At 41.6% G+C, this 12,247-nt stretch overlaps 1 protein-coding gene across 1 annotated transcript; it reads right to left on the reverse strand.

The window, feature by feature from the left end:
• Nucleotides 1-725: 725 nt before the first annotated feature.
• On the reverse strand, nt 726-1,208 carry LOC133799767 (uncharacterized). Its single transcript, XM_062237765.1, has one exon. It carries the CDS (start codon nt 1,206-1,208, stop codon nt 726-728), a length of 483 nt encoding a protein of 160 aa, XP_062093749.1.
• Between the last annotated feature and the right edge of the window lie 11,039 nt (nt 1,209-12,247).

Consider the following 12,247-nt stretch of genomic DNA (forward strand, 5'->3'; position numbering starts at 1 on the left):
AAGGTCGAAATCATCACTGAGGTAAGGTGTAATTCTTCATTTCTTGATGAAATTCTATTGTAGTTAGAGGTTTTCTTGAGATATAAACCTTAGTTCTGATTTTGGATTTTGGTAAGGCTAAGGGATAGATTTTGGGGTGTTTATACTGATTTTGATGCCTTGATATGAATTCTAGATTTAGTTCCAGGTTTAGGGACTCATTTAGGTATGAATTGGTAAATTTGGCTGAGGAAAACACAATGCAAAACGTTGAATATTTTTGGGTTTTGGGGCTCGAGCTGCGGCCATGTTCTTCAGGAGCCGCGGCCCATAGGAACCCAAGAGGCTTGGGAGCCTCTAAAATCGTCCTGGCACCGCGGCGCAGGTTAAGGCACGCTGCGGCCTGTGTCACCCAGAAGAAAGTCTTGGGGCTCTCTAAATTGTAGCATGCCGCGGCCCTAGGGGATTGGGCTGCGACTCAAATTAAGGGACATCACCAATATAGGGTTTTGAGCTCGAGAACTCAAATTTAGGGGCTCGGGAAGTGTTCTACTACCCAGTTTAGTAGAATTCGAGGCCCTGAAGACTAAGATATTATTCTGAAGTTTTTAATTGGCTTCATCTTGATTACAAGTTTCTTTTTGAAATTTCTCAGCCACAATAACATCGATCACACTCAAAGAAGAACATTCTTCAATCTCATCCAAAATCCTGATAGCTTGAACACATTGAAGGTCACTTGTTGGTCATTCACCCTCAAGCTCTCCTTTTTTCACATCTATCAAAGTCCTTCGGGTAGCAAGAAATGGCCTCCCCAAAATGATTAGAACATCTCTATCCTCTTCATAAATAAGATTAAAAAAATCTGCCAGAAAAATAAATTTATCAACTTGCACTAGCACATCTTCAATCTTTCCTTCCATATGTGCCATAGAAAGGTTCACTAATTGCAAAGTGACAGTGGTTGGCCTTGCTTTTCTGATTCTAAACTTCTTGAAAATATACATAGGCATCATATTAATACTAGCCCCCAAATCACAAAGGGTTCTACCAACATCTCTACCACCAATAGAACAAGGAATTATGAAGCTGCCTAGATCCTTCAACTTAGGTCGAATTTTATTCTTCAAAATATCACTACAACCTTCTGTCAAAGCAACCATTTCAAATTTTCCCAGTCTCCTCTTCTTTGTCAAAATATCCTTCAAGAACTTCACATAATTGGGCATTTTTACCAAAGCTTCCACCAATGGTATGATGATGTGGAGTTGCTTCAAAACATCTAAAAATCTCTGAAATTGGCTATCTTGCTACTAATTTTCGAATCGATGTGGAAATGGTGGAGGTTTCTTGCTATTTAGCTTCTCTGATGCATTTTACTAAGAAAATGTTGCAGCATTTGCTTCAGGATCAAAATTTGACACATTAGAAGTTCCAGCTATATCCTCTTTTCCCACACTATCTTGGATTGAAGTGGGCACGGTTTTGTGATTAGATTTTTCCTCATTCAACTCAAGATTTTTACCACTTCTTAAATTGAACACCTTGCAATGCTCTTTCCCATCTCACCTTGGATATTCCACACTAGTTTGGATTGAATGGGCTTGCTTTTGTGATTAGATTTTTCCTCATTGAACTCCAGATTTTTATCACTCCTCAAAGTGACCGCTTTGCAATGCTGTTTGCCATCTCTCCTTGGATTTTTGGTATCACTAAGAAATGCACCTTGTGGTCCATTTCTCAATTCATTAGCTAGCTACCCCATTTGGATCTCAAGATTCCTTAAAGACGCTGCTTGGCTTTGAATTATTGCATCATTCTATGCCATATACTATTTCATCAAATTCTTAAAAAATCTTGACTGAGAAGCTTGTGGAGGAGGAGCTCTTTGTTGTTGTTGAGAGAACCCCGGTGGATAAGTAGCCTTGTTTGGCATTGATGCACTACTTGAACTAGCCCCTTGACCTCCCCAAGAAAAGTTTTGGTGTTGCCTCCAACCCGAATTGTAAGAATTGAAATATTGATTGTTATGGTTGGTATTTTGATTCCCTAACTAACATACTGAAGTGGGATTAGAAGGACAACTATAAAATGTGTGCCCATCTCCACAATAAACACAAGAAACATCCGCTACTTTCCCCATAGGTTTTGGTTGTAGATTACCCCCTATACTCACGGTCTTTAGGAGGATGGTCATAGATGAAACTTGAGCGGTCAAAGTTGTCAAAGCATCTACCTCATGAATATCTGCTACCTTTCTTCTCGTTGAGGCTCTGGCATTAGACCATTGGTAGTTGTTGTTTGTAAGCCACTCCAAAATCTCATATACTCAATTATAAGACTTTGAAATAACAGCCCCATTTGTTGAAGCATCCAAAACCATGCAAGTGGAAGCATTGAGACCATTATAAAATGTCTCCATTTGAATACAATGCAGAATACCACGATGTGGCAACTTCCTCAATAACTCCTTGATTCTCTCCCAAGCATCCTCCAACTGCTGAAAATAAATAACCTCATTCTGAAACTTGGCATTTTTCGTTGGAAGGAAATACTTCATCAAAAATTTCTCAACTAGCTCATTCCATGTAGAAATTGAGTCGAAAGGAAGTGTATTGAGCGAAGCTCTAGCTCTATCCCTCAAAGAAAAAGGTAATAATTTCAACCTCAAGGCCTCCTCTGTAATGTCTTGCAACTTGAAGGAATCACTCACCTCCAAAAATGAGCGGAGATGGAGATGAGGATCCTCTTTAGGCAGCACACTAAATTGACCCACTATCTACAACATTTGGAACATCACGAGCTTCAACTCAAATTGAGCTCCTTGAATTTCAGGCCTAATAATGCTAGGATTCAGCTCATTAAATATAGGAACAGCAAACTCCCTTATGGCTCTCTCTCTCTATCATCAGTCATAACAATAGCATTGGAAGAATTAATAACATTGGCAACATTAATAACATTGGCTACATTATTAGCACCTTCTATAGACGAATTAAGCATGGGTTGAGCTTTTTGTACCCTAATTTTAGCTCGAGTCATCCACTCAATTCGGGTACAGCTGGCAAATAAATATACAGAGAAATAATCAAGGAAATGATACATTTTTATTATCCACGTAAGCAACTCCGGTTTCACATGGGCACGTGTGGTGTTAGGCGTCCTGGGTTTAACTCGAGCTACATCCATGAAGGTTGTAAAGCACGAGCTCGTAATATTCAAACAGTTGTCGAAGTACGGCTCATGGTATCTCTGATATATTGCGTACCCGCAGATCCCCAGAGACTCGGGTATTTTTATACGATTATTAATGACTAGCCTGTCATATTTAATGTCACAGATATTAGGAGAACATTTACTTTAAGATCAAATCATATCCCATTATAAATGGGAAATATATGTATTAAATGTAATAAATATGTAAATCCATGATTGACTCACGCGGCTACCCAAACCTGTCCATGGAATTTCTCTATAAATACTGAGAATATAGGACAAGAAAAAGGACAATTATTATGTAATACTGAAACTCTGCCAAAATAGAGAGAGAGAGCGAGAGAGAAACAACAATAATATAGACTCGTGGACTAGGTGGATTTTAACCACTGAACCACGTAAAAGATTTGTGTTCTTGTGAGTTCATTTCATCTTTCAGTATGGTTTATTACTAAGCACTAATCAACCTTACTATTTCTTTATACACTGTTGGGGAAACACTGCGTCAACAGTTTGGTGCTTTCATTGAGAGGGAAATTAGTGTTCATCAAAATCCCAGTCAAATCTCATCATGGTGCTCACTCGATCAATGTACGACAACGAGATAGAACAAGCTGGTGGGCAAGAGGCCCATCATACCGTTGTTTCAAACAAACATGGCCCTGAAGTCCAGCAACGTCCAGGAAAGCAACCGGTGGGTCACGACGATACTGGGAGTTTGGAATCATTGCCACCGAATCCAAACCCAGACTACTTAACTGTAGTTGAGTTGGAAAATATGCAGTTAAGAAGCCATCTTGCTAAGAAAAATAGGCAAATTGAGGAGTTTTTGACTCGATTACCCCCTCTTACAACCAACGTTAATGTCGGAAAGAGGCAAAGTGGGTCTCATAAGTCCCACAGGAATAATTGATCCAAACCAAGTCGGTCAGTCAGAACTGCCACCCTAAGTTCTCTGCCTACAGCGCGAGATCGCCAAAATTCTCAACCTAGTGGCCCTCATAGAGGTCATCAGTGCCTCCTTCACAAGCACCTATGAATGCCCATGGAAACCAACGATGAGGGGCTGGGACAAACTCACGGAGACAAAATGTTCCAGCAAACCCTCCTACGTCACGATCAGATTGTCAGGTGCAGAGAGCTAGGAATAATGGGACATAACAAAGGCGGGCTAATTTAGTTCATCCTGATGGGACAAGGATTGTCTCGCCATTTAGGGATCCCCCATCACCCATAAGACATCCAACGCCACCTCATCCTACACGGGACATTCCTGCTTATGGAGACAGAAGGAGAAATCCTCCTCCGTCTGCCCATACCTATGTCCCACGGACACGTGTCGAAAATCCAGGTCCTCGGCCTCAATCATGAGTTGTAAGCTTCACAAATGGAAGTTATGGGACTGAAAGTCATCAAAGTGGTAGGTCCGAGGGCGATCTAAGAAATCATCTAAGTTCGGCATAAAGCCCTTGATACAATCCACAGCCTGATCTGCGAGATCATCTGAATTCACAATGAAGAAATCTAGCTCAGGATGAGGATGTTAGTTATACTCATCAGGAGGGAGGTCCTTCCATAGTACGTGATAATGGGAATGCCTCGCAAAACCAAGCTCAAGCTTGGAGGGAAAATAACTCAACAAACATGTACGATGGGATGGGAGTTGTTGAACAGCCCCAAAATAACCTAGGGACTAGGAACCAAACCCTCGAGAGGCTAGCTCAGATGGAGGAGCGAATGAAGAAGCTTCTATCTGAAATATATAAAGACGATTGTGACTCAGAGGATGAGCTCGAACTTTTCGCTCCGAATATTGCGGCAGCCATATATCTGGTGGGCTTCAGAATGCCACATTTGTCAAACTTTGAAGGAGATGGGGATCCGTCTGATCACCTCGGGATGTTTAACACCATGATGATGGCCCATAACGTCGAGTCCGATCTAAGGTGCATCTTATTTCCCTCAAATCTTATTGGGCCAGCCAGGCAGTGGTTTAAACAATACAAGAGGCATTCTATTAGCTCGTGGAAAAAGTTTTCTGCTGATTTTAAGAGAGCATTCAGGGCCTCCCAGACAGCTCGAGTCAAGGCTAATTCATTAGCTAATGTAAAGCAGCAACCTGGTGAACCGTTGAAAGCATATCTAAGTAGGTTTTCCAATGTCGCTGCCCGAGCTAGAGACGTCGATGACAGCTCCAAGCTCATGGCAATGAGGACGGGAATCCTTGTTGGAGGTGCCTTGTGGCAGGAATTACAGAGAAAGGGAGTTAATAGTGTGGACGAGTTCTTGGCACGAGCTCAAAGATAGGTTAACCTTGAAGGGGCGCGAGCTTCTGTCGCAAGAACCAGCCAGATCCCTGTCCAGCTCGTTGGAGCGATAACGGATGTTGCAACTATGGCTCAAACCGTTATCCAGAATAACCAAGGGGGAAATAACAAGAAGAGGGGAAATAATAAGAGGAAGGGAAATGGTGAGAGCGACCAGAGCGGAACAAAGAAAAATAAGTCCGGGGAGAAATTGAAACCTATTTACGCAACCTATACCGACCTCATGGATACTAGAGAGCGCATCTTCCAAGCCAATTCTACTCGCTTTCCATGGAAGAAGCCAGAACCACTGAGAAACCAAAGAGCGAAGAGAGATCCTTCGAAGTTCTGCCGATTTCACAATGATATCGGTCATAAAACGGATTACTGTAGACAGTTGAAGGATGAGATCGAGATCCTTATCAGGGGAAGACCTTTGGCCCAATACGCCCGAAATCGAGTGGTCCCTAGTCAACCCGCTGGACAAAACCTTCCGTCAACTCCTGATGCTCCAATGAATCAAGTCAGAGTTCAAGCAAATCAGGACGACCCTCCTCCGATAATAGGGGGAGATATAGCCACCGTTTCGGGAGGACCCCATCTGGCAGGCACGAGCAGAGGTGCCATAAAGAGGTACATTAACGAACTAAAATCCCATAATGGAGTGGAGTTCGACCTGGAACAATGATTATCAAAACAACAACGATTGGAAAAACAGCCAATCATTTTTATAGAAGAAGATGCTAGCTATGTCTAGTTCCCACATAATGATCCTTTGGTCATAACCGTTCAACTTTCCAACCATAGAGTAAGGAGGATACTAGTAGATAACGGGAGTTTTGTGAATCTACCTTTTAGATCCACCTTGGAAAAAATGGGGTTGCTGTAACAGAACTGACGGCGACCTCAATGATTATGTACGGATTTTTTGGCGAAGGATCAGCAGCCATCGGGACGATTAAGTTAGTGGTAACATTGGGAGAAGGCTCGTAAACTGTTTCCAAGTTACTCGAGTTCGTTGTGATCAACTATCCAACAGCATACAATGCAATTTTAGGTCGACCTACGTTTATGGCATTTGAAGCCATAACCTCTATCCGCCACCTAGCAATCAAGTTCCCCTCAGCTGCGGGGATATGCACCGTCATAGGCAATCAGCTCGTTGCCAAGGAATTCTATAGCATTTCTATGAAGGTAAAATCACAACCCGGGTATCAAGCTATGGCCATAAGTGACGGAGGTGAGGAGTCCCAGGAAGTGGAAGATACTTGTGGGATGGAAGAACCTCAAGAGGTAAAGGGTAGCGACATCATCCTACATGATGATATTGACCCACGAATGGGTGAGGACAGGTCAAAGCTCCAAGCCATTGAGGAGCTCGAGGAAGTAAGTATAGATCCCAAAGAAGCTTCAAGAGTTGTTAAGATTGGGAAAAATCTTGATGATAAAAGGAATAAGGAGCTGATCAATTTCTTACAAAAGAATCTTGACGTCTTCGCCTGGTCACGTGAAGACAAGGTGGGAATAACCCTTGTGTAATCATGCACACTCTAAACTTTGACAAGAACGTGCCTGCAAAATCCCAAAAACAGAGGCGTTTGGGAATAGTCCGAGCTAAAGCACTGGAGGAAGAAGTAGCTCGACTGTTAAAGCGCAGGTTTATTCGTGAAGCAAAATACCCGATCTGGGTTTCCAATCCCATGCTGGTCCCTAAGCCAAACAGGAAATGGAGGACCTGTCGATTTCTCCGACCTGAACAAAGCTTGCCCCCAAGGATTGCTTCCCACTGCCAAGGATTGATCAGTTGGTAGATGCCACAGCAGGTCATGAGCTCATGTCCTTCATGGATGCATATTCTGGATATAACCAGATCGCGATGAATCCTGCGGACCAAGAGCATACTAGCTTCATGGCCCCAACTAACGTATACTGTTATAAAGTCATGCCCTTCAGGCTGAAAAATGCCAGAGCTACATATCAACGATTAGTCAACAAAATGTTCGTAGATCAGATTGGGAGAAATATGGAAGTTCATGTTGATGATATGCTTGTCAAATTCAAGACTTCCGATAACCATGTATCTAATCTGAAAGGATATTTTTAGATCTTAAGGATGTATGATATGAGGCTGAATCCCCATAAGTGTACTTTCAGAGTGGCATCAGGAAAATTTCTAGGATTCATAGTCAATACGTGGGGGGGATAGAGGCAAATCCTGATAAAATCAAATCATTGTTAGAAATGCCCTCGCCCAGGTCGTGCAAAGAAGTTCAAAGCCTGACTAGAAGGGTGGCAGCTTTGAATCATTTTATTTCAAAATCCACTGACAAGTGCTTGCCATTCTACAACTTGCTACGAGGAAACAAGAAATTAAAATGGACTGAGGAGTGCGAGCATGCATTCCTTGACCTAAAAACACACTTGTTCGAGCCCCCAGTATTGTCTAAGCCTATGTCTGGAGAACCTCTGTTCCTTTATTTGGCAGTGATAGAAAATGTAGTCAGCGCCGTGTTAGTTCGAGAAGAAGATTGAGCTCAAAAACCAGTGTATTATATAAGCAAGAGACTTTTCAGGGCTGAATCACAATATCCACCGATACAGAAGATGGCATTCTATCTGATATTAGCTTCTAGAAAGCTCCAGCCATATTTCCAGTCCCATTCAATCAACATCATGACCGACCAACCTTTAAGGCAGGTATTGCAAAAACTTGAAGCGTCGGGACGTCTTTTAAAATGGGCAGTTGAACTCAGTCAGTTCGAGGTATTATACATGCCATGGACCTTAATCAAAATTCAGGCCCTTGCTGATTTTGTGGCTCAATGTACCGGATTTCAAGAGGAGCTCTTGAAGGAACCAGTGCAATAGTTGTGGAAAATATTTTTAGATGGATCATCGAACGAGAATGGATCAGGAGCTGGGATCATATTAATCTCCCCAGAAGGGCATCGATTCCATACAGCCCTAAGATTCGAATTCGAAGTGTCTAACAACAAAGCTGAATATGAGGCCTTGGTAGCTGGATTGAGAGTGGAGAACAAAGGTCATCCAATGTTATAGCGATTCTCAGCTCGTGGTTAATCAAGTGTTGGGAGAGTATCAAGCTCGAGGCACCAAGATGGTAGCTTCCTAGCTAAGGTGAAGGGGGATCTATCCGAATTTGAGTATACTATTGTTGAACAGAAACCTCGCGAGCAGAATTCCAATGTTGACGCTTTGGCAAGGCTTGCCACCACCAAGGAAGCTGAGACCTTGAATGTAGTGCCAGTAAAGTTCTTAGAGAGTTCGAGCGTGACTGAAAAAATGGTAGAGGTCGAGATGATCGACACAAGACCGACCTGGATGACCCCCATAATGGAATACCTGACAATAGGAAGGCTACCATAGGAAAGAAAGGATGAAAGGAAAATACTATATCAAGCTCCTAGGTATGTGATAGTGGATGGGACATTGTACCGACGTGGTCATTCATTGCTTCTCCTACGGTGTGTTATGCCCGAGGAGGCTAAAACCATTTTGTAGGAAGTGCATGAAGGCTTTTGTGGAGATCATGCTAAGGGGCAAAACCTAGCACTGAAAATATTGAGGCAGGGATATTTTTGGCCCATTTTAACAAAAGACTCCATCTTGTATGTTCATAAATGCGACAAATGCCAGTGCTTCGCCATAGTTTTCTAAGCTGCTCCAATCAAGCTAACGATGATCTCATCCCCGTGGCCATTTGCGGTCTGGGGAATCGACCTAATAGGATCCTTACCTATGGGCAAGGGAGGAATTCGTTACGCGATGGTAGCAATTGACTATTTCACGAAGTGAGTAGAGGCCGAGCCTTTAGCAACCATCACTTCAAAAAGAGTCCTGAACTTTGTGATGAAGAATATTGTATGTCGGTTTGGGCTTCCTAAAAAGATTGTGTTAGACAATGGAACACATTTCGACAGTGATCTCTTCAATAACTTTTGTGAAAAATACGGCGTTATTAAAAGCTTCTCCTCAGTATCGTATCCTCATGCCAATGGATAGGTTGAAGCTGTGAACAAAACCCTAAAAACAAGCCTTAAGAAGAGGTTAGACGAGGCCAAAGGAGTATGGCCCGAGCAGTTCCCGCAAGTACTTTGGGCATACTGAACTTCTCACATAACCTCCACGGGACACACTCCTTTCTCCTTAACTTTTGGAAGCGAGGTCATCCTTCCAGTCGAAGCCATGGTAACCACTCAAAGGCAAAGGACATTTAGCCTGGAACGAAATGATGAATTACTTAACGCATTTCTCAACCTGGTTGATGAGAAACGAGAGGATTCCTAGTTATAGCTAGCCCATTATCAACAAAAAATCACTCGTTACGTTTATTCTAAAGTCAAGACGCGTAAGTTCGGATTGGGCGACTTGGTTCTCCGAAGGGTCTTTCTGGCGAATAAGGATCCCAAGGACGATGTCTTGGGCCTTAATTGGGAGGGACCGTATCAGATTGTGGGAGTTTTGCGTGAAGGAACTTTCAAGATATCTAGGTTGAATAGAGAAATAGTCCCACGAACCTGGAACGCCATGCATTTAAAAAATTATTATCAGTAGTACAGTCATCCATTTAAGGCTTAATTATAAAATTCATTTAATTAAATAACAGGTGGATTTTTAAATAAATTTTCTTGTTAAGGTTGTAGTAGCTCGTGTATTGATGTTTGTAAAAGCAACCAATAAATTCTCTACATTCTGGTTACTTGGGGGGCATATAACCCGAGGAGGATCAGAATAAGATTGTTGGATAAGTTTAAATTACTTGAAACCCTGTATACAACTAGGTCCAAAACTTAGAATCTTGGAAAATTGATTATTCGACGGCTTTTTAAGAGCTCGAGATGTCAATAAACCTAGCATGAACTAAGTTTAAATTACTTGAAACCCTGGATAAAACCAGGTCCAAAACTTAGAAGCTTGGAAAATTGAATATTTGATGGATTTTTAAGGGCTCAAGATGTCAATAAACCTAGTTTAAACTCAGTTTTGATCATTTAAAACCCTGGATACGACCAGGTACAAAACTTGGAAAGTTGGGAAAATTGATGGCGTTTTAAAGCTCGAGTTATCAATAAACCTAACATGAACTAAGTTTAAAATATTTAAAATCCCAGATATAACCAGGTCCAAGGTATGATATAAATCAACACATAAAGTTTAGATATAACCGAGCTCAAAACATCTATCCCGATCTAAAAATCGATTCCTAAAATCTCGAATGTACAAGTCTAAGGAGTCATAAACATGAGATATAATAAAGGAAAGACAAATGGATTAAAAGTTAGATATATAAGTTGAAAATAAAATCATCCCGGGGAGAAAAACCTAAAATTGAGCCCAAAGGCAATTGTTTACAAACAAATATATAAAAAAAAAAACACCCAAAGGGAAAAAAGGGGTCACTGAGCTCCTCTAGGTTGCTCTGAGGAAGTAACCTCCTCGCCATCCTGCTCTCCTACCACAGAAGTGTCCCCCGTTTCAAACGGTTCTTACAAAATCCAAGCCTTGAATTTTTCAAGGTACGGATCTGATAACTCTACAAAATAGAGTTATTTTACCACATTTTATATGCTAATTGTTGCTTAGTTCTTGAGTTTTTAGTTAATTTGTTAAGGTTTTAAGTTATTTTAAATTTATTGGGTTTATTTTGATTTTATATATTTTTATGTGTTTTTATAGTAATTTTTTTGTAGTTTAATTATTTAAATTATTGTGTTTAGTTAGAAGTAAAAATTATGTGTTTTATTGAAACTAAATGTTAAATTAAATTAAGTTTTAATTAATATTTTCAATGAATTAATGTAATTTATTTTATAATTGAAAATATTTGATTATGATTTAATTTATGTTTATTTTGTAGGGAGTATGTTGTATTATTGGTGTTTGAAAAGCCAAGAAAAATGAAGAAAAAGTGTGACATTTTCAAGAAAGAAAGACAAAAAAATGGCATTTTTCCTAGGCCCAAGAAGGCCTGCCCAGTGTCACGGGCGATTAGCCACATACACATCTCGGACATGCAATAGGCAATAACGAAGTATGAGCAAGCACAAAGCAAGTCATTCCTAGGAACGTCCACACAACACAAAGCACACAACAAGGCAAGTGGCACACAATGGCCCAACGAAGGTAACAAACAATTAACACATAAGCAACAAGGAAGCACACACGGGCAAGTATGGATAAATGTTATTTCATTAATATATAGCCTTGATAGGGCAAGGGAGTATACAGCTTTGGCCCCTATCTGCTGATGGCCATGGTGCTTCGTTAAGTCACCAGGTCACCTCCCCCTAAGGAGCCTTCTAGGGAAATAAAGTCTTCCCAGGAACATATATGATTTTTGTCTGGGAGACATATGCAATATTACAAAACTGCCACTACCCTATCCCATGAGGTTTCTCGGTGCAAGACTTGACTAATGATCAAGCACCAAGGCATGCTCATTACAAAATGGCCCCATGTGGGTGTGCCAAAGGGGCAGCACACCACACCCAGCCATTCAGCCCACTGAATCCCCTCCAGCCCAGCAACTTGGGCCAGCGCCTACCCTCTCCACCTCCAACCCGCCTGGTTCCTTGCTTCGGCCAGGCCCATACCACACGAAGCCTAATCCAGCCACTGCCCTCTTCAGCCAGTTTGGCCCAACATCACAGCAGCCACCCAAACCACTGCCAACAGCCACAACCCCTTCTTGAGTCCATAAATTGCCCAATGTCCTTTTGTCCCCT

Source organism: Humulus lupulus, chromosome 9 (assembly GCF_963169125.1).
Source record: "Humulus lupulus chromosome 9, drHumLupu1.1, whole genome shotgun sequence".
In the NCBI taxonomy this organism is placed as follows: domain Eukaryota; kingdom Viridiplantae; phylum Streptophyta; class Magnoliopsida; order Rosales; family Cannabaceae; genus Humulus; species Humulus lupulus.

What these genes read in the sequence shown, in the direction of transcription:
- LOC133799767 (XM_062237765.1), bottom strand. Translation starts at nt 1,208, where the DNA reads ATGCCCAATTATGTGAAGTTCTTGAAGGATATTTTGACAAAGAAGAGG.